This window comes from Rhipicephalus microplus, chromosome 8, assembly GCF_043290135.1.
Source record: "Rhipicephalus microplus isolate Deutch F79 chromosome 8, USDA_Rmic, whole genome shotgun sequence".
NCBI lineage: Eukaryota > Metazoa > Arthropoda > Arachnida > Ixodida > Ixodidae > Rhipicephalus > Rhipicephalus microplus.
Window position 1 is genome coordinate 82,556,337 of NC_134707.1, and position 20,755 is coordinate 82,577,091.

General features: G+C 45.4%; 2 protein-coding genes across 3 annotated transcripts in view; one reads left to right on the forward strand and one right to left on the reverse strand.

Moving 5' to 3' along the window:
* The window catches only part of LOC119165646 (gastric triacylglycerol lipase-like), a 78,351-nt gene that overhangs the window by 19,471 nt on the left and 38,125 nt on the right, over positions 1–20,755 (forward strand). The gene's annotated exons all lie outside the window — the stretch shown is intronic.
* LOC119163865 (uncharacterized) overlaps positions 1–20,755 on the reverse strand; it is a 35,219-nt gene that overhangs the window by 10,917 nt on the left and 3,547 nt on the right. The window contains exons 3-5 of the mRNA XM_037415941.2: positions 17,735–17,773; positions 15,976–16,008; positions 12,236–12,347 (exon numbers count right to left, since the gene is read on the reverse strand). Coding sequence (XP_037271838.2) covers positions 12,236–12,347; positions 15,976–16,008; positions 17,735–17,773 — 184 coding nt within the window. The remainder of the gene's footprint in view (positions 1–12,235; positions 12,348–15,975; positions 16,009–17,734; positions 17,774–20,755) is intronic.

The following is a 20,755-nucleotide window of genomic DNA, read 5'->3' on the forward strand; positions in this document are numbered from 1 at the left end:
AAAGCGTTCGTGAAAGACACCCCAAGCCACATACGGCAGAGAAGGGTCGTCTCGGATCGGGGTAGGCCAGATGGAATAGTAAGTCGTAGGCATGGGTCCAGGCGGTGAAGACGGGTGTGGAGAAAACCGGGCGTATTCCGCATAGACCTTGCGACATCCTGCGCAAGCGTATTAATCTTTGCTGCTGCGTCGCTTCTTGATAGTGGAATAGGTTCCATCACTCCATTTTCGTGAGCATTCTTAGCTGCATTGTCGGCATGCTCGTTACCGATGATGCCGCAATGGCCTGGTAACCACTGAAAAGATATGTCATGTCCTTCGTCTATTAGGTGATGATACAGTTGTCGTATTTCGAGCGCCAATTGATCTTGAGGTCCACGACGTAGAGTATTGTGTAGACATTGGAGAGCTGGTTTCGAATCAGTAAAAATGCTCCATTTTTGTGGTGTCTCTTGGTCAATCCTGCGGAGTGCGCTGCGGAGTGCCGCGAGCTCCACGGCTGTCGATGTCGTCTTGTGTGACGTTCTGAACTGGATGGTTTCGGCTCTTGCTGGGAAGATCACAGCTCCTGCAGATCCTCCAACAGTTGTCGAGCCATCCGTGTAAAGTTTGACGTGATCTTTGTATTCTTCGTGTAGCATGAGTAGAATCATCTGCTTTAAAGCTGGCGCCGAGAGCTCCGCCTTCTTGCGAATCCCCGGCACTGTCAAGCGCAGTTTTGGTCGGTCCAAGCACCAAGGAGGTGTTAGTATCCGTCCCGGAGGTGTGTAGACTGTTGGAAGGCACTCACGGAAAGTCAATACTCTCTTACAGAAGGAGGCACTCGGTCGATCTTCTGGAAGCGAAGCTAGGTGGTGGGCAGGGGCGCGAGCAAGGTGTCTAATATGAGCTCTAAGCACCTCCAAAGTAATGTGCACTGTGGCCGGATGATCTTTGGCGATTGCGATGGTTTCCGCTGTTGATGTACAGCGTGGTAATCCAAGACAAACTCTGAGTGCCTGGCCCTGGGCGTTTTCTATTGTGCGTATACTGCTTTTGCAAGCGTTCGTCAGAACCGGCAAGCTATACCGCAGGTACCCCAGAAACAGCGTTTTGTACAAATGCAACATCGCGTGCACTGATGTGCCCCACGTTTTGCCTCCGAGGAACTTGAAAAGTTGTGCGATGGCCGTTAGGCGCTTCTTTAGAGTGGCCACATGGGGACTCCAGCAGAGATTTCGATCGATCGTGACCCCCAAAAACCTGTGGGTCCTGGCGTAGCAGACACTGTGTCCATTGATGGCGATGGGATATGACGTCATTGCCTTCCGCGTGAACGCGACCAGCGCCGATTTCTCAGGAGAAATCTCGAGGCCTTGTTCTCTAAGGTACGCCGATATTGAATTCGCTGCTTTCTGGAGTCTCGCACGTACCTGAGGACGTGTTACACCTGATGTCCAGGCACAAATATCATCTGCATAGAGAGATATCTGCACGGAATCTGGTATGCGTTCAACGAGACCGATCAGAACCAGGTTGAACAGTGTGGGGCTCAATACACCACCTTGAGGAACACCACGGTGTGTATAATGTTCAGAAGTCGGCCCATCATCAGTTTGCATAAACAATGATCTCATATGTAGGTAGCATTGGATCCAGCGGTACACTCGCCCACCCAAACCAACTGACTCGAGGGCGTCAAGTATGGCTTCGTGAGAAACATTGTCATATGCTCCTTTGACATCTAAAAATAGTGCGACAGATAACCGTCTGCTCATTTTCTGGTGTTGTACGTAGGTCACCAGGTCAATGACATTGTCAATGGAGCTCCGAAGACGACGAAAACCGGCCATGGCGTCTGGATATATTCTATGGCGTTCTAGGAACCACTCGAGTCTGGCAAGGATCATTCGCTCCATCAGCTTCCCTACGCAACTAGCCAGCGCTATTGGGCGGTATGATGTCAGCTCTAGAGGCGATTTTCCAGGTTTGAGAAGTGCAACCAACCGGCTTGTTTTCCACTCTCTGGGGACCGTTCCATCTCTCCAAGACTCATTGAATACTTCCAGCAAAGCACTTCGTGCTCGATCACCGAGATTGCATAATAGGCGGTATGATATGCCATCCGGCCCAGGCGATGACAATCGATTGCATGAAGCAAGAGCCACATTCAGTTCTTCCATTGAAAAAGGCAGGTCCAGGTGCGGGTCAAGTGAATGTGGCGTGTAATGAGCAGTAAGGGCTTCTGTGCAATTTGGTGGGCCCGCAATCTTCCTACAAAAATCTTCCGCTACCTCGATATCCCTTCTATTTTGGAAAAGGGCCAAGGCTTTAAGCGGAAAACGTTGTTGGGGAAATGTGCGTAGGCCTCGCACGGTTCGCCATATTTGAGAAAGCGGTTTGCGAGGGTCTAGACTCGCGCAAAATTTCGCCCACCGTTGAAACTCCAGTTTGTCTATACGACGCTGGATCTTCTTTTGCATGCGCCTGGCCATCCTTAGATCTTGAATGGATTTTGTGCGTCGATATCTACGCTCCGCACGCCGACGAGTCGCACGGAGTCGCTCTAACTCCATGTCCGTTTCTGAGGGCTTTGAAGAATATGCCAGCGTGCGCATCACACTCTGCGCTGCTTGTTTGATCGCTTGCTCAATGTCAGAGGTTAAGCCTTTTTCACAAGCGTGTTCAATGTTGGTTTTGAATGCTGAAAGATCGATCTTCCGTACGGTTTTCGGCGGGTGGTCGCTAGCAAAGGCTTCGATGGTGAGATAACTGGGGATGTGATCGCTACCATGTGTCTCGATGTCTAAAAACCACTTAACGTTTGTGGCGAAGCGACGTGACACGAACGTCAAGTCCAAACAGCTGCTGTACGTTGATCCTCGCAGAAATGTAGGGCTCCCATCATTAAGTAGAGACAGTTCATGAGTCGATACAAATGAAGCCAGCCTCCGGCCCGTGGTATTGATTTTTGAACTTCCCCAGATTGGGTGGTGGGCGTTGAAGTCTCCTATAATTATCCACGGATCCGGGACGCTCGAAAGAATGTCATCCAGTCTTTGGCAATCAAAACGGGCTGAGGGAGATAAGTAGACACCTATTAATGTGAAGGTGAGGGTTTTCTGCTTCACAGTCAGGCAAACATATTGGTTCTCATCATGAGGCGACACAGGTTGAATGATGTAGGTAAGCTCCCGACGAATATACACAATGACCTTGCTGCTTTCGTTTCGGGTTTTGGACGGGATTGATTCGTAGCCAGATAGCCTGATCGGGTTTGATAATTTCGGTTCACATATTACGATGATTGGGAAAAGGTTAGAAAACACGTACTGACGAAAATCGGCAATCCGTGATCTAAGTCCTCTTGCGTTCCACTGGATGACTGATGCTTCTCTGACGTCTTTGCGGAACGATTGTTGATCTCCTGCCATGACTCTACGCGAGGGAGGCGAGGACTGGGCTCAGCGCGTCCAACACCTGTAACCCGCTTCGAGCGGTTGGAGTTCCCAGGCTTCTTAGTATGTCTGCCATGACAGCGACGAGGGATCGTAACATCGGGATGATCTGTCGATCGACCCTTGACACATCCTCAACGGAAGTAGACTCGGTGGAAGGTGTAGGGCGGCGAGGCCTCGCAGGAGGCTCCTTTGCAGGCTGTGTACGCGGAAGCGTAGGCCACTCATCCGCAGCTGTGAGCTTCTCCACTTCTTTTCGCTTCGTGTTTACTACTTCACTCGTGCTCGGAGGAAATGGGTTATGCGCAACACTCTGTCCTCCACGCCTCCGTCGGTGACTACGTCGCCGCCGTACCCTTTCAGCAGCCTCTCTGTGGGTTGAATTGTCCCTAACCATTTGTTTGATAATGGCTATTTCCTTCTTAATCCGAGGGCATTCCTTGGATGCAGCATCATGCGGACCATCACAGTTTCTGCACTTCAGACTTGTTGCCCGACATGCGTCTGCAGTGTGCGGCTCAGCGCATCGGGGGCATACTGTGGTGTTTGTACATACACTCTTGATGTGACCAATTTTCATGCAGTTATGGCACTGGAGTGGTTTAGGGACAAATGGTCGAACAGGATGTCGGAAGTGTCCCACTTTGACATGCGACGGAATGGAATCTCCTTTGAACATTATCTTTACACATCGGGTGTTTCCGAGACGAAGTACATTCGCGATGAGAACTCCTTCGTTCGCTGGTTTTATGAGAGTTGGGAGGTCCGAGTTTGCTATGGCCAAATCAATGTCGTAGATTACTCCCGCCGTGCAGGCACCGTCCATTGGAATAACCGGTCGTACTTTGATGCCTCCCAAATCTGATACTCTGCGAAGCTTGTCTATGGCGCTGGCAGTCATTGTGTCCACAGCTAGAATATTCTTCCGCGTGTTCACCCGGATATCCTTAATGTCGTTTGGTGCTACCCCCTCAAAGTACATAGAGAGAGCTTGCCTGTTTACTGCTCGAAGGCTGATGGTGGAGTCCTCGGGCATGAAGAGGATGGTGTGCGGCCAGCATTCTCCTTTTGACTGAGACGTTAATGTCCCTGCTGGTGAAGACGATTTGATACTTCTTCTTTTGGCCTTCCTGCTTCTCACGGTCTCGAAGTCGTCATCCGACGAGTCGTCGCCAGTGGCCGAGTACAGTTCCGTGTCCTCGCTGGTGCTCGAACAGGTGCTTCGTTTCCGCGACGAGCTTGCCAAAAGTGGTCTATGGTCGGACATAGCCGCAGAAGGCTCCACGTCCACAGCCATGATGCAGTGACTATCACCGTTGGCCTCACTGGTTCTGGGCCAGGCGCGCTGATTTACCGAGGAGCTCGCCATAGCAGACCTCTGGCTGGGCGGACCAGTGGATGACTCCGCGTCCGTCGCCCTGGGGCAGGGAGCAGCGTCTCTAGTAGAAAGCGAAAAACTTGATAACAATGCTCGGAGCCGAAAGCAGAAGCGTTCTATGAAGAGACACTTCGTCGTCGTCTTCTACTTATGACCAAGTGTAACGTGCACGTAATACGAATATTGTTTTTAAACAAAATTTTTGTCACTTCGTTACTATTCGCAATAAAATCCGTGTTGACTAGTGCGTACAAACCATTGGAAACAAAATGCACAAAACAAAAAACCATTAGCTCGAGCTGCACGCTAGTTTATTTATTTAGGGAATAAAGAACAGATGTATTAATTGATGGCGCAATGACCTAGCATATTGATACGTGCATGAAACTGCCGCTTCGGCACAGCTGAAATGGCCCCCGAAAGGAGGAAGACTACAACGTGGTTGTTTTGGGTTGGTCTCTCGAGCTTCCACCGTTGGCCTCCATGACTGTGCGCTCTTTAAGCCATAGTAAGACCTACTGTCCGTGAATAAATCTTCCCCGTAACATCTTTTGGTGGAAGGTGCGGGGTCTTCACACAACCCGGCGCTGGAATTCCGCAGTGCACGTCAGCTTTGTCCAGCCGCGATACCTGAAACCGTCACTCAGGCCTCGCCATCCGCGCCGGCAGATTAAACTACTCGGCCACCTTATTGACGCCACTGATGTTCAACCCGACCCTGACAAAGTCCGTGCAGTCCGGGAATTCCCGGTTTCGCAATCCACACAAGAAGTTCGCAGTTTTATTGGGCTCTGCTCAAACTTCCGCCGCTTTGTCTTCAACTTCGCGGATATTGCTAGGCCCCTCACGGATCTCCTCAAAAAAAAAAAAAAAACGTGGCCTTTTCTTGGTGGAAGGACCAAGAACATTCCTTCGCATCGCTAATTACCGTTCTCACATCACCACCTGTGTTGGCTCATTTTGATCCAGTGGCTCGAACAGAGCTTCGCACCGATGCAAGCGGCCATGGCATTGGTGCTATACTCGCTTAGATACAGAATGGCACCAACCGTGTGATAGGCTATACGCTAGTCGCCTTCTGTCGCAAGCGGCAAAAATTATTCCATCACTGAGCGGGAATGCTTAGCCCTCGTTTGGGCTATTGCGAAATTCCATCCGTACTTATACGGACGTCCGTTTGCAGTCATCACAGACCATCATGCGCTTTGCCGGCTGTCGACGCTTAAGGACCCTACAGGAAGACTCAGCCGATGGGCACTTCGATTACAGGCGTACGCGTTTTCGGTTGTGTACAAATCTGGAAAGCTGCACAGAAATGCTGACTGCTTATCCCGCAATCCTGTTGATCCACCTAACTCCACTGATTTGGAATCTGATGCCTGCGTTTTAGCCATTCCTGGCTTTCTGAACGTGGCCGAAAAACAGCGCCGAGATCCATCGCTGATCACCATCATTGACCGCCTTCAATCGCGTCATACTAATCCTTCCTTTAGCAGATTCCTGCTTCAAGACAACGTTTTCTACCGCCGCAACTTACAACCCGACGGCGAGGAACTTTTACTCGTCGTACCACATCACCTGAGAAAAGATGTTCTGCGATAATTCCACGACGCTCCAATTTCTGGACATCAAAGAGTCTCCAGAACTTACGACCGCGTTCGACGACGAGTATTCTGGAAGGGTCTCCACCGCTCCGTTCGCCGTTACGTCGCATCTTGCAACCTCAGCAGGCACCGAAAGAAGCCTACGACTCCCCCTGCTGGTCTTCTTCAACCTATGGAAGTTCTAGCCGAGCCGTTTTATCGAGTGCGGTTGGACTCACTAGGTCTCTTTCCTACTTCTACAATTGGAAATAAATGGATTGCAGTGGCCACAGATTATGCCACTCGGTATGCAATCACTCGAGCGCTACAAACCTGCTGCGCAACAAACGTTGTCGACTTCCTGCTCTACGACATTATTCTGCAGCATGGCGCTCCGTCTCACCTGCTAACAGACCGTGGTCGCTACTTTCTATCTCGTGTGGTTGATGGTCTACTTCGATCTTTTGCAACCCGTCACAACTTCACCACATCTTACCACCCTCAGACTAATGGCCTTACAGAGTGCCTAAACCACACATTGACAGACATGCTTTCCATGTACGTATCTGCCGACCACACTGATTGGGACATAGCTCTGTCATTCGTAACCTTCGCCTATAACTTTTCGCGTCATGAAACAGCAGGCTACTCCCCATTTTATCTACTCTTCGGACGTCATCCCTTACTGCCCTTTGACACACTGCTTTCATCAGACCAACCATGCTCCACTTCACACGCTCAGGATGCGCTCACCCGTGCTCTCACGCCACGCACGGTAGCCCGTGCTCGCTTATGGTCGTCGCAGACAGCTCAAAAATCCCATTACGATCGTCGACATAGAGATGCCGTTTTTTCTGCGGGATCTCTTATTCTCCTGTGGCTCCCATCTCGACGTGTCGGCCTCTGCGAGAAACTACTATCGCGGTACGCTGGGCCCTACCGAGTCATTCGTCAGGTTACACCTGTGACCTACGAGATTACCGCTACCACAAACTCATCGGCTGCTGCACCCAGAACGAAAATAGCCCACGTTTCCCGTCTCAAGCCCTACAATGCGGACTCGCTCATTTAACAGGCACCGAGACGGTGCCTTACCGGCCGGGGTGATGATACGTGTATGAAACTGCGCTTCGGCACAGCTGAAATTGCACCCTAAAGGAGATGGACGACAACGTGGTTGTTGTGGGCTGGTCTCTCGAGCTTCTCCCGTTGGCCTCCATGACTGTGCGCTCTTAAGCCGTTAGCAAGACCTGCTGTCAGCGAATAAATCTTCCCCGTAACAATATTTAAAATAATTTGACACCTTTTAAAACAGACAAGTATATCAGAGAACTACAGTAAATGAAAGTTCAGTTTGGAAAGTTTGATTCATGAATAGTAGGCAGTGCTTTTTAAAAATGCTTCATTTTTTTTGCAATAAAGCGTGGGTTCACTGGTTTATCGTAAGTTTACAATAATTGCTTGCAACAATATTTATCGGTGTATGTAATGGTCGAAACATGATCTATAGATTAGGACAAAAGCACTGGCTCAGTACTAATTCACCCTTTGAGATCTTGCGCCATTTACTGCTGTGTCAGCTCCTCACAACAGCAAATATTTTCGAGCTAGCACATCATTGCCAACAATGCTGCATGGTAATCAACCATGACAGACCTTATTGTCAAGCTTCTCTACAACTAAACGAAGGAGCGTCTTCGCCTATCACCTTGATGGCGATTCTATGCATCGGCTTCCGAATGACAGATGTTGCTGAACCATGAAGCCGACATCTATGACATGCATGCATATCTGTATAACGTACTCTCCACTATTTGCTATTGGCGGTTAGGTGGAACGCCACTTAGATGGCATTCCTTATTTGTTCTACTTTCGTTGATGTTCATAGCTTATTTGTTCATTTTTGACCTTGCATATTTGCACAACTCTTCTCTACCTGGTTCATCAACATCATCATCATCTTCATCATGATCATCATCATCATCATCATCATCATCATCATCATCAGCATCAGCATCATCATCATCATCAGCCTGACTACGTCCACAGCAGGACAAAGGCCTCTGCCATGTTCCGCCACTTAACCCGGTACTGTGCTTGCTGCTGCCAATTTATACCAGCAAACTTCTTAATCTCATCTGCCCACCTAACCTTCTGTCTGCCCCTAGTCCGCTTGCCTTCTGTGGGAATCCAGTTAGTTACCCTTAATGACCACTGGTTATCTTGTCTACGCGCTACATGTCCGGCCCATGTCCATTTCCTCCGCTTGATTTCAAATATCATATCCTTAACCCTCAATTGTTCCCTAATCAACTCTGCTCTCTTCTTGTCTGTTAAGGTTACACCTACCATTTTCTTTCCATTGCTCGCTGCGTCGTCCTCAACTTAAGCTGAACCCTCTTTGTAAGCCTGCAGGTTTCTGATTCGTAGCTAAGTACCGGCAAGATACAGCTGTTATATACCTTCCTCTTGAGGAATAGTGGCAATCTACCTGTCATAATCAAATGTGCTCCACCCCATTCTTATTCTTCTAGTTACTTCGATCTCGTGGTTCGGCTCCGCGGTTATTACCTGCCCTAAGTAGACATAGTCTTTTATAACTTGGAGTGCACTATTATCTATCTCGAAGCACTGCTTTTTTCCGAGGTTGTTGTACATTACTTTCGTTTTCTGCAGATTAATTTTAAGACTCACCTTTCTGCTCTCCTTGTCTAACTCCGTAATCATAAGTTGCGAATCGTGCCCTGAGTTACTCAGCAATGCAATGTCATCGGCGAAGCGCAGGTTACTAAGGTATTCTCCATTGACTCTTATTCCTAACTGATCCCATTCTACGCTTCTGAAAACCTCCTGTAAGCACGCGGTAAATAGCTTTGTGGAGATTGTGTCCCCCTGCCTTACACCCTTCTTGATTGGTATTCTGTTGCTTTCTTTATGAAGCATTATGGTAGCAGTTGATTCTCTGTAGTTTTCTTCCAGGATGCTTATACATACTTCATCGACGCCCTGATTCCGCAGTCTTTGCATGACGGCTGATATTTCTACTGAATCAAACGCTTTCTCGTAATCAACGAAAGCTATGTATAGTGGTTGGTTATATTCTGAGCATTTCTCTATTACCTGATTGATAGTATGAATGTGGTCGATTATTGAGTAGCCTGTTCGAAATCCTGCTTGTTCCTTTGGTTGATTGCATTCTAATGTTTTCTTTACTCTGTTAGCAATTACCTTTGTAAATAGCTTGTATACTACAGAGAGCAAGCTGATCGGCTGTAATTCTTCAAGTCCTTGCCATCTCCTTTCTTATGTATTAAGATCATGTTAGCGTTCTTCCAAGACTCTGGTACTTTTCCCGCCAGGAGACACCTCGTAAACAGGATGGCTAGTTTTTCTTACACCATCTGTCCTCCATCGTTCAGCAGTTCTGATGTTATCTGATCCTCACTAGCAGCTTTGCCTCTTTGCATGCTCTCCAAAGCTTTTATGATTTCTTCGATCATTACTAGTGAAGTGTCATCTGGGTTACTGCTAGTTTTTGTAGTATTAAGGTCGCGGTTGTCCCGGCTGCTGTACAGATCTCTGTAAAACTCCTCCGCTATTTTAACTATCCTATCCATATTGGCAGTTATTTTGTCTTCTTTGTCCCTTAGTGCATACATCCGATTTTCGCCTATCCCAACTTTCCTCTGCACTGCTTTGACGCTTTTTTCGTTTTTCAGAGCGTGTTCAATTCTCTCCATGTTATATACCTTCTTACATCGCATACAGTACGCCTATTAATCAACTTCGAAAGCTCTGCCAGTTCTATTTGGTCTGTTGTACTTGAGACTTTCATGATTTTACGCTTACTAATGAGATTCTTTGTTTCCTGGGAAAGCAGTCTTCGTGGACTGTCTACGTGCTGTCTAGGAATTGAAACACAGCTTATGAATTCCTGTACTTTCCTTCTCAGTGCTAGCTCATTGATTGCCTTCTTGCGTATTAGTTTCTCTCGTCCCTTATTCAAGTTTAGGCGAATTCGAGACTGTACCATTTTATGGTCACTGCATCGTATCTTGCCAACCACTTCTACATCCTGCACGATGCTTGGGTGTGCACTCATTATAAAGTATATTTCGTTCTTATTTTCGCCATTAGGGCTCCTCTATGTTCACTTGCCGTTTCCTCGTTTTCGGTAGAAGGTATTCAAAATCCGTAAATTATTGCGTTCTGCGAAGTCTACTAGTAGCTCTCCTCTGGCGTTTCTAGTACCGATGCCATAATATCCTACTGCCTGGTCTCCAGCCTGCTTCTTCTCTACCTTTGCAATAAAGTCTCCCATCAATATAGTTTACTGTGTTTTTACCTTGCTCATTGCCGATTCCACTTCTTCATAGAAGCTTTCAACTGAAGCGTCATCATGGCTAGATGTAGGCGCATAAGCCTGTACTACCTTCATCTTGTATCTTTTATTCAATTTAATTACGATATCTACCACCCTATCATTAATGCTATACTATTCTTCTATGTTTATAGCTATGTTTATGTGAATTAAGAACCCCACTCACAGTTCTCGTTTGTCAGCCAAGCCCCGATAGCAAAGGACGTGCCCATTCTATAGCACTGTATAGGCCTCCTCTGTCCTCCTAACCTCACTGAGCCCTTTTATATCCACTTTACCACCCTCTAGCTCCTCGAATAGTACAGCTAGACTTCCCTCACTAGAAAATGTTGTAGCGTAAAACGTTGCTAAGTTGACGTTCCAATGGCGGCCTGTCCAGATCCAGAGATTCTTAACACCCTCTGCTGTGTTGAAGATCTGACCGCCACCGTGGTCAGTTGTTTCGCAGCTGCTGGAGACTGATGACCGTGAGTTATTTCGCGTATGCATGTGGAAGGTAGTGGCCAGATACTGCACCAGGGTGGCCAATCTTTCTCTGGTGAGGGAGTGCGTTCCCGGCGGTGGTTACAGGCGAGGCCGCAACCCCAGGCCTCTTAATGCAGTTCCATTACCACGCGGAATTTTTTTTATCTGGTTGGGAGCTGCGCGGCACCGAGATTTGAACCACGGACCTCTTGCATGCGAGGCGGATGCTCTAACCACTACGCCATCGCCACCATCTGGTTACAGACCTTTAATTGCTGTTGATATTGTGCGTATCTTTGTATACTCGCCACTGTTACAGCACACTTTGCACTGCGATGTTCGAGTGAATAAATAAAAAATAATTATTTATAAAACAAATAAATAAATAAACAGTGCTTAGATAACTTCAGTTGCCATGACTGGGATTGATACTTACAATTATTAGGAGTTCGCATTGGTCAAGGTACACATTTTTTTTGTTAGTACCTTCATTTACTATGAAAATCAAAGGACGAGGTTTCTTGGAGCACTGCTTGTTATGCTCTTCAAGGTCATTCAAATTACTTTATTTGCACACAATTGCACGATTCTACACATATCTGTAACACACTGTATAGCTATGGTTGAGCTTTCTTTCTGTACAATGTATACGTGGCTATTTTCATGCTAAGGCAGGTATGTCATCCGTACGCTGCATCAGCTCATCACTCATTTTTCTTCTTCCTCTTGACCAACTTATATAGAAATATTTTCTGCCTCTTCAGCAGAAACTTTGTTTTCAGCCTAATAATTGAGAATGCTGCAACTCCCCAGATGCCTAGGTGTTGAGTTCGAAGGAGTGAAGCTTACTCGTGACGTAAAAAAAAACTGACGTCATCGCAACCACATCAAGGAACTACAAAACCAATCTTTCTTCGGAGGCTTCCTTAAGAAGAAGCTGCCATCCACCTACGTAAAATGATCGCGCCAATATACAAGCAATTATACTCACGCGCTTGTGTTTTGTTGGTGTTGGTCGCGTTGATAAGCTCGGTGAAAACATCCGCGTACGCTACCACTGCATCCTGGGGCTTGTTGAAGTCTTTCAAAGCCTCGTACACACACTGCAACGTTCCGTACAATAAATGAAATAAACGCATGCCAAAAACACAAGAATAGTTTTTTTTGAATGAGCAGCAAAACAACATTTCAACATTTATGTGGGTAAAATCTCACATTTAAATGAGCCTATTTTGCAGTCATGCGTGTTCATGGTTTGTCAGCAATTTGCAAACAAACAGTGTCAAAAAGTGCTACAACGGCTGTTCGCGATTTTATTAAAAAACTCTGGACTGAATCTTAAGCTGTAGAGTAATCACTGCACTAAATGGCTACAGTACATACGGACCACCTCTTCTTGTCCTCACTATTACCCTTCCTCCCTCTTTTATAACGCGCAAGTGTTTTATGCCGGGGTCAACCACGGCTACGCTGCCATACTTCCGTCATGGAAATAAAGTTGAAAAATATATACTAAGAGGTTGCAAACAAAAAGCCAGAAAGACGGATTCGTAGAACGGAATCGAACCTGAGCACGTGGCGCTAACCGCTACGCCACAGAGCCTATGTTGTCTGGAGTGCTTGCGGCAAGTTCATACGTGGTGGGGCGTGCTGTTAGATGCCCCGCCATCCTCTCGACCACTCTACCCCCTGGAGCTACGTTCAGGTCGCCGCTTGGGCCAGGTGTCCGGAAATGTGTCGCACCAAGATGAGGTCGGTGCTGCAGCCGTTCCCACTCCACCACCACGTGCCACGCCTTCTCACGTCATCAACAGCCTCCATCGTCAGCCCCATTCCTTCGCTGGTATGCGCGGGGAAGATGTGGAAGAATTACTGGACGATTTCGAACGTGTCTGCGCTGCTAACTGGTGGAATAACACCTACGAACTCGCCCACGTGTCATTCTACCTCCCGGGTGTCGCGAAGACGTGGTTCCTCAACCACTTCATCGACATCCCCGACTGGTCAGCCTTCAAAGATCAGCTTCGCCATGTCTTTGGCACACCGGCTGTTCGTTCGGCTATCGCAAAGAAAGCTCCGGCGACTCGGAAACAGCACATCGGGGAGTCGTATACATCCTACATCGATGATGTTCTTTCACTTTGCCGCCGGGTTGACACACCAATGACAGAGTCAGACAAAGTGCGCCAGCTTCTTAAGGGAATTGCACCCGTCGCATTCAATGCCCTTGCAATCCAGAATCCGGCTACCGTTGCTGACGTTTTGACAACCTGTCAGCGCCTCGAAGAACTCGAGCCTATGCGCTTACAACCGGACAGTGCCGCGGCCCGTATTACGGCAGATCCAAACCTACTAGACACAATAAGGGTGATTATACGCGAAGAATTAGAAGCAATGGGATTCACACTACCTTCAGTGTCTCCCATTCAGTCTTCTTCAACGTCATTGCGGGACGTCATCAGGGAAGAGCTCACGTCCATGACCCACATGGCCAACCTGCAGCCCACTGTCTCCCGGACTCTCCCATCGTTCCCGCACACCGCCGCCGCGCCACCAGGCACCGTCAGCTCGACGTCTCCGCTACGAACGTACGCGTCGGTTGCTACCCTGCCCCTCCACCACGTATGAAGTCTTGGTTTGAATGACCTTTATTAGGGCCGAAAAACCGGCAGCCTACAGCTACGATGAATGAACCAAGATGATGATGCTACGCGACAACGATGAGGAAGTATGAGCCATACATGATAATGATGATAATGTACAGGTGAAGAGGATGCGTATACTAAATACCCACAATATAGATCATACAACGTTTGGCAGTCCTCGGAGCTTCAAAACTATAGCGCGTTTTTGTTATCAGTGGTGAGATGGCATGACGGGCTCGCGTTGGGCGTGCTCTAAAAGTCGTCGCTTCCATGAAGCGCCCCCTCCACGGAACGTGGCCTCTCCTGCGCGCGCACTTGTCAGACTTGTAATTTAGGAGAGGACGGAGACCACTTCGCACGCTGCCACGGCTGCGTTCACACGCTGCTGATATACGACGCAGGAAGAATTGTGACAGTTGTTCGCGCTGGTACTGTGTATACTTGAGCGCTTGTTTCGTGCGTCTTTGTGTTTGAACAGCGTGCTTTAAGTGCCGAGCTGTGGCAGTTGTTTGTCCGCACTACTCCTTTCCATGCTAGCTTTGTGCGTTCTTTCTGCTTGAGATGTGCGCTGAAAGTTTCTGGCTGCTTGCCGTTCCTAACATGACTTCGTAATATGTTGCTTTTGCTGAAACAATGCACAATAAACAATCAACTACCCCCGCAAAAACATGTTTCACTTTCGTGTTATACCGATTTTCATATAGGTGAATCAGTCAGATTTTCTCCCTTCCCCAATCCCCTAAGTAGAGTTGCAGGCGAGAGCACACTAGCTCATGGCACCCTCTCTGTTATTTAATAAATTCTCGCTCTCTCTCGCTACTCAGAAGTTTATTCTTAAAAACGTAACGTCCAAAAAATAAATATTACAGCTCACACCGAACTCTCCGGTCAATCTATTCTAAACATTGCAATAATACATGCTCTTAGTTCATGCTCATCTAGCATTCGAGAAAAACTATGTACAAACTTGTCTCCTGTTTGCCAGCGGGCTAACTATTCCTACAATGAAGACGTTTGTATGAGTGGTTGCTCATTTTCACATGACCGCGAACTATTACAGCATTTAATTGTGTTAATATCTCTTGGTCACATGGATAGGTCGAGGTCACGTGAAAAAAGGTTGGAGTGATGCACTGATTTGTTATGCTACCACAGAAATGCAACGCTGTAAATTAAGCGGCGGATCACTCTATAGAACTCGCAAAACACCCGATTTAATTTCTTCACCAAGGTGTTTGTTCAAAACAAATCTGAAAATATCCACTCGAAAATTAAAACATTTGAGAAGCTTTTAGAACACAGTCATAACACATATGTTTCGTAGCAGCCTAAGTGCCATCAGTCATACTCGTCTATTAGCCTCCCTGCATCTTATAATAATCACCTAGATCATTTCGTTGTCTAATCACCTAGAATTAGCATTCTGCGTATGCTTAAGTAACACGCACAATGCAAATGTCATTTATCAGCTCTATAATAACAATTAAGGAATAACGTTTTGCTAGCATGTTATATAATTATTGCTGGAACTACAGCGCTCGCTCTTCCCGAGTTCCCCCGGGCTCGGCAGTCATTGTAGTTAAAAACATTAACGCAATTCTAAACGCCCGGAATCAATAGTTTACTTATTTTTTTCTGAGTGTGATTCTGCTTAATAAAACTATTGGAGGCATGCCATAATCAGTGGCCCTTAAATTCACACGTACTATCATCGTCAAATGAAACGCAAATAGCGGCAAGCCTTCGCGATGGTATAGTACATGCGCCATCCAGTTATCACAATCGACAGGCTCGCGCATCCGGTTCGACAGCTTTGCCCGTATATGCGTGACTGTTTATAGTGATAAGTGGACGGCGTGCACTATGACATCACGAAGGCATGAAATGTTCGAGTTTCTTTTGACGCAGATCATACACGTATGGCTTACGCGGCGGTCTCTGATTCATGTCTTATGCGTGATAACACCATTTGTTATGCATAAGGAGTATTTGCCGAAAGCCGTCTTGTGGGTAATGTATAGTTCGCGCTATATGCCTGAAATTTTAGAATGAGGCCATAAAAATAAATATTTTAAAACAGACTTACCCTCACAAGTGGAGAAACAGCATCGATTAAGTCCTGCACAGCAAGCACAATGAGCCTATGATGAGTTTTGTTTTACACTAAACGGGCTGAGAACTCATATTTTTGCACTAACCTGCTCGAATGTGGCACATGTCAGTGTGCTAGTATTCTATGATGCGAGACTGTCTGTACGTTAGCTTAGAAAGCAGTAAATAATAGGCTTTTATACTGTGGTTTATCCAGTACAAAGCCATGGCCACGAAGGCGATTTGTTGGTATAGTGCATTGGTCGGCCTTAAACACCACTTCGTTCAGATCCTTTCATTGTTGCAATGTCTGTTTCTTTCACAATTTGCAGCGTAAAAAACGGATTCATTGAACGGAAGTGAGAGTGAAGACCAAGCAATGTGCTCCTGTCGCATGACCACTTCGTGGGGCTTACTAACATAATATGGTTAAACTGCCGAAGTGAAACTGAAAGTAGCTGGAGAAAATCTGTTAAAATAAATTCTACATAATCCTTTCATTTATGCCAGTAGCATTATTCATCAGTGAGATTTCAGGCCAGGGCGTGTGCTCTTCGCCACAGAACGTATACATCGCACTTTCGGCAAAATATATGAACTACGCCTTCCATATTCAATAAGTGTGGTAAAATTTAAGCCCCAGCGCTCCCACAGCCACTGATTGTTAATACGCTGTATTGTTAAAGATAGTGATTTGTGTAAATGTGCCGTTCCTGTCCTGGACCAATCGGTGAAGCACAGGCATGGGAGCGTTAGTCAGTGCCACCTGCAGTCAAGAAGTTTAATTCACATTCATACCCAATAAAGTGGATGTGGGGGTAGCCATTGTGGTAGCTCCACTGGTAGCGCATCGGACGCGTTATTCGAATATCGCAGGCTCGGTCTCTGCCCACAGCAAGTTATCATTTAATTCACTTTGTTCACATTTACATTAAAATGACCTCATATAACAACGCCTATGCTTTCCTTGACATGATTATCAGATATCATTAAACTTGACGTATACAGCTTTACAAGGCATTGTACTCAAGTAGCCATTTCTTGCTAATGACTGTTCTGTAAAAAGTAGAACTTTCTAATTCGAACATTTGTTCTAAATATTAGCCGTCCTAGTCTGAATTTTGCTCTACGGTTGAGATTTTAGAGATCACAGGGCGTGATAACTGAGGCCTTTTCGCTTATTGGCGTAGAATACTACGATAGAGAACTGGACATGTGGATTCGAACAAGTAATTGTGCTTTAAAGGGGTACAAACCTGTTCGGCATAGATCACTCCAAACAGCCATGTGCCACAAGAAGGGCCCATACACAAAGGTATATTTATCTTCGAAATTTAGTCACACTTCAGACATGTTATTCAGGATGCGGTCACATTCCTTGGCCTTGTGCATAGACTGCGTGAAGGCCACAATAAAAGCAAGTGACGGCAAATGATGCATTGCCACGTAACAAAACCTTTGATTTCTCTTCCGTACTTTGGCCTGGCTTTACCTTTGCTTTTTTTACAAAGTGTGTGCCCCTGTGACTTGAAAGAGGAAGTCGTATTGAACATTCGTCCAAGTTGGACTACTTCAGTGTCTCTTCTTTTTTATGTGCTTTTGCCTATTTGAACTGAACGCTGTATTTTCGCATGAGTGCTTGCGGTTGTGCAGATGAAATTTACGCTCGTGATATTTGTACATTGTTGTAAAGCTGCAGACATGTTGAAGCAGACTAGCTTGTAGGTGCTTCACAAAGAAGAAATGTCACTTGCCTGGGATGCATCGCAGGATGCCCCGAGCTTCTTAAGGCACTGCAAAATAAAGAAAACGATGAACATGACTTTCAATAGATAAATCGTCGATGTGCTGCGATGGATGAAAACAGCAGATAAACTAGAAGATTTGCCAAATTAGTTGTGATTCGGGTGAGAGGTGGAGACCGTACAGAAAGCTGCAATCATTGAAATTTTGAATCTGTTGCGACCTGCTGTTATCTTATGAATGTCAAGGCCTTGTCATAACATCATGAATCGACAGTAACGCATAACAATAAAGTAGCCAGAGAGAAAAAAAATCACATGAGCAGTCTTCAACATAGAGGTGACAGCGTACAGTAGTACAAAGAATAAATATGTTCAGTGTTAAGGCTGTATAGGGTGTAAGAATAAATACACGCAATATCATTCGCTGTCAAGCTATTCAGCAAAATCTACAAAATACGTTATGAGTTAATATAGTTCTTTTCGGCTGATGCGTTCGCAATGCTTTATGCAGTTGGTTGCACAAATTGAATCATGTGTGCTATTATTCGCGACAACTTTATTATAGCCCAAGCAAATCATAAAAAAATTGCTGAAATTTGAGAGGTAATTTTATATGGCAGCTGAACTTACAATAAACTCTCACGTTCGAATTATTCTGGCGTACTCGGGCGCTACAGAGTATACGAAAGTGGTGCTTAGGACAAGTAGCAACATTGCGACCGGTAGCGGATTAACGAATACACTTCACTATCATGACATGTCTTTGACAACATCATAGACTATAATAATTTATCATTAAGAGAAAGTGTGTAGTAAATGCAACAGTTCACTATTAATCAAACAGCATGCCGTAACCTCTTTTTTGGCTGTTTTAAAGTTTTTAAGACTTGCTTGCAAGTAGGAGTGGCAAAGCATATAATTAACACCACCAACATATGCTAATTGTTTATTAGTACTATAATATCATCAAATAAAGAGAGGGCAAAATGTGAATTCTATAGAGCTGTAGTAAATACGAAGAAAAGACCAATTGAATAGGTTTCGAATAGTAGGCACATAAAAATTGCATTCACTTTGGGAAAGCTCAGCACAGTTCTTCTACGCTTAAGCGGCGTTAAAATTGACTACTGACTAGCAAACTTTACATGTATTGTCCAGGGTGCGAACTAAGTTACAGAGGTAAAAATAAACGTATCAATTATGTAGGTGATGCGTGGTCTTCTTCAGTTAATGCGACTACGTAGAGTTGTGCAAGAGGAGGTGACCGCAAATCACACGCTCAGGTATCTGTTCTTTTGTTTTTTCTAATGTCAGAAGTGTACTAAACAAATATAACTCTTTATCATCAGCTATTCATACATGAAGAGCGAATATAATTGCTTTGAATGAAACGTGGCTCCATGCGCCTGTCCGTGATGGAAAAATCTTTGATGACTGAAACCATTTTCACCTATGCTGTTGTGGTCGGACAAGGCGCAAGTGAGGTGCCATTCTTTTCAAAAGAAATTTTTCCTTCTTGTACCAAATTGACACTAAAAATAGAGCTAGTTTGGGCTACAGCAATTGTCGGCTACCACAAGATAATACTAAGAATAGGCTATCGCTCTCTTTCTTCACCTTCAACTTTTGTCGACGAACTTCACAACGCAACCGATATAATTTTCACATGATTTTCATCACATCCTCTGTTTCTGCTTAGAAATTTTAACTTTCTTAGTAAAATATGCCACATAAATGCACCTTACTTATTACCATCTTCGCCACAGCCGAGTGAATTTATTAACCTAAGTTCAAGGTTTTCTCTCACACAAACAGTAACGTCACCAACTAGGGCAACTACTAGCGGTGCTAGAATTCTTGATCTGGTGTTAACAAATCCACCAGACTTTGCTACCACTCTAACCTATGCACCAGGCATCAATGAATATTTGTAACTGGTTTTTATTTGATGCAAACTGTGCTAAAGCAGATAAAAAAAAGAAAACGATGTGGCACTTTAAGAAAGCAGACTTCGACTTAATTAAAGCAAAACTAGCGAATTTCGTAGACCCATTCTTAAGCAGTTTTCAGACCTGTTCAGCGCAGCCTAAGTGGGATATGCTTGCAGTTCAATTTGATCGACAAACAAATAGGTGTATTCCTCGCTGAATCGTCTTATCTAACGTGCTTGCACCATCGCACAACGCTCACTAGAAAAATTTATCTAACCGAAAGAAGCTTTTATATAGAGCCGCAAGACGTACGTTCACCTACTAACGACCCACGCTGGGCTGCCAACATATCTGCATCATCCATCTACATATCTGCGCTGAAATCTGCTAAAGATAACTTTCTCACTAACGTTCTGCCGTCCGTGTTACAAGCTAGTGCAAAAAGAAGTTTCGCAAATCAATCGCCCCCAATTCGACTACCATATTTTCCTAATTGACTCATCCGGTGACGAGATTAGTAAAAGCCATTGCGCTGCTGCCTGCTGCTCTTAGCGAATGTTTTATAAAGACAGTTTTTCGTAGATAACCGTTATGATTTATCTAGCGCGATTTTATGAAATTGTTCACCCAGGTCAACAGTGATTATTGAAACTTTTTGAGTTGTACGCCTCATTGAATTACTTAAGAATGATGCGTCTCCTGGTTATGATGGCATCAACACAAAATTTCAAAAAAGTACTGGCACTTACAGTTCCATTATATGAATGAAAATTTCCTACAGCCACTGCACACCTCTGCTATTCTTAGTTATTGGAAAATTGTGAAAGTCGTTCCTCCCCATAAATTTGGTAATAAACACTGTTCAATTATTTACGTTCCATTTTCAACTAGTATTTGTTGTAAGATGTTTGATCCTATAATATTTACAAACAATGTCAATTTCTTAGAATCGAACTCATTATTCGCGCCAGCACAACATCGCTTTCGTAAAACATATTCATGGGAAACACGGTTAATATCATTCACTCATCACTTACATCAGACTCTTCATAACTCATCCCATGCCGACTGCATTTTCCTAGATTTTTCAAAAGCTTTT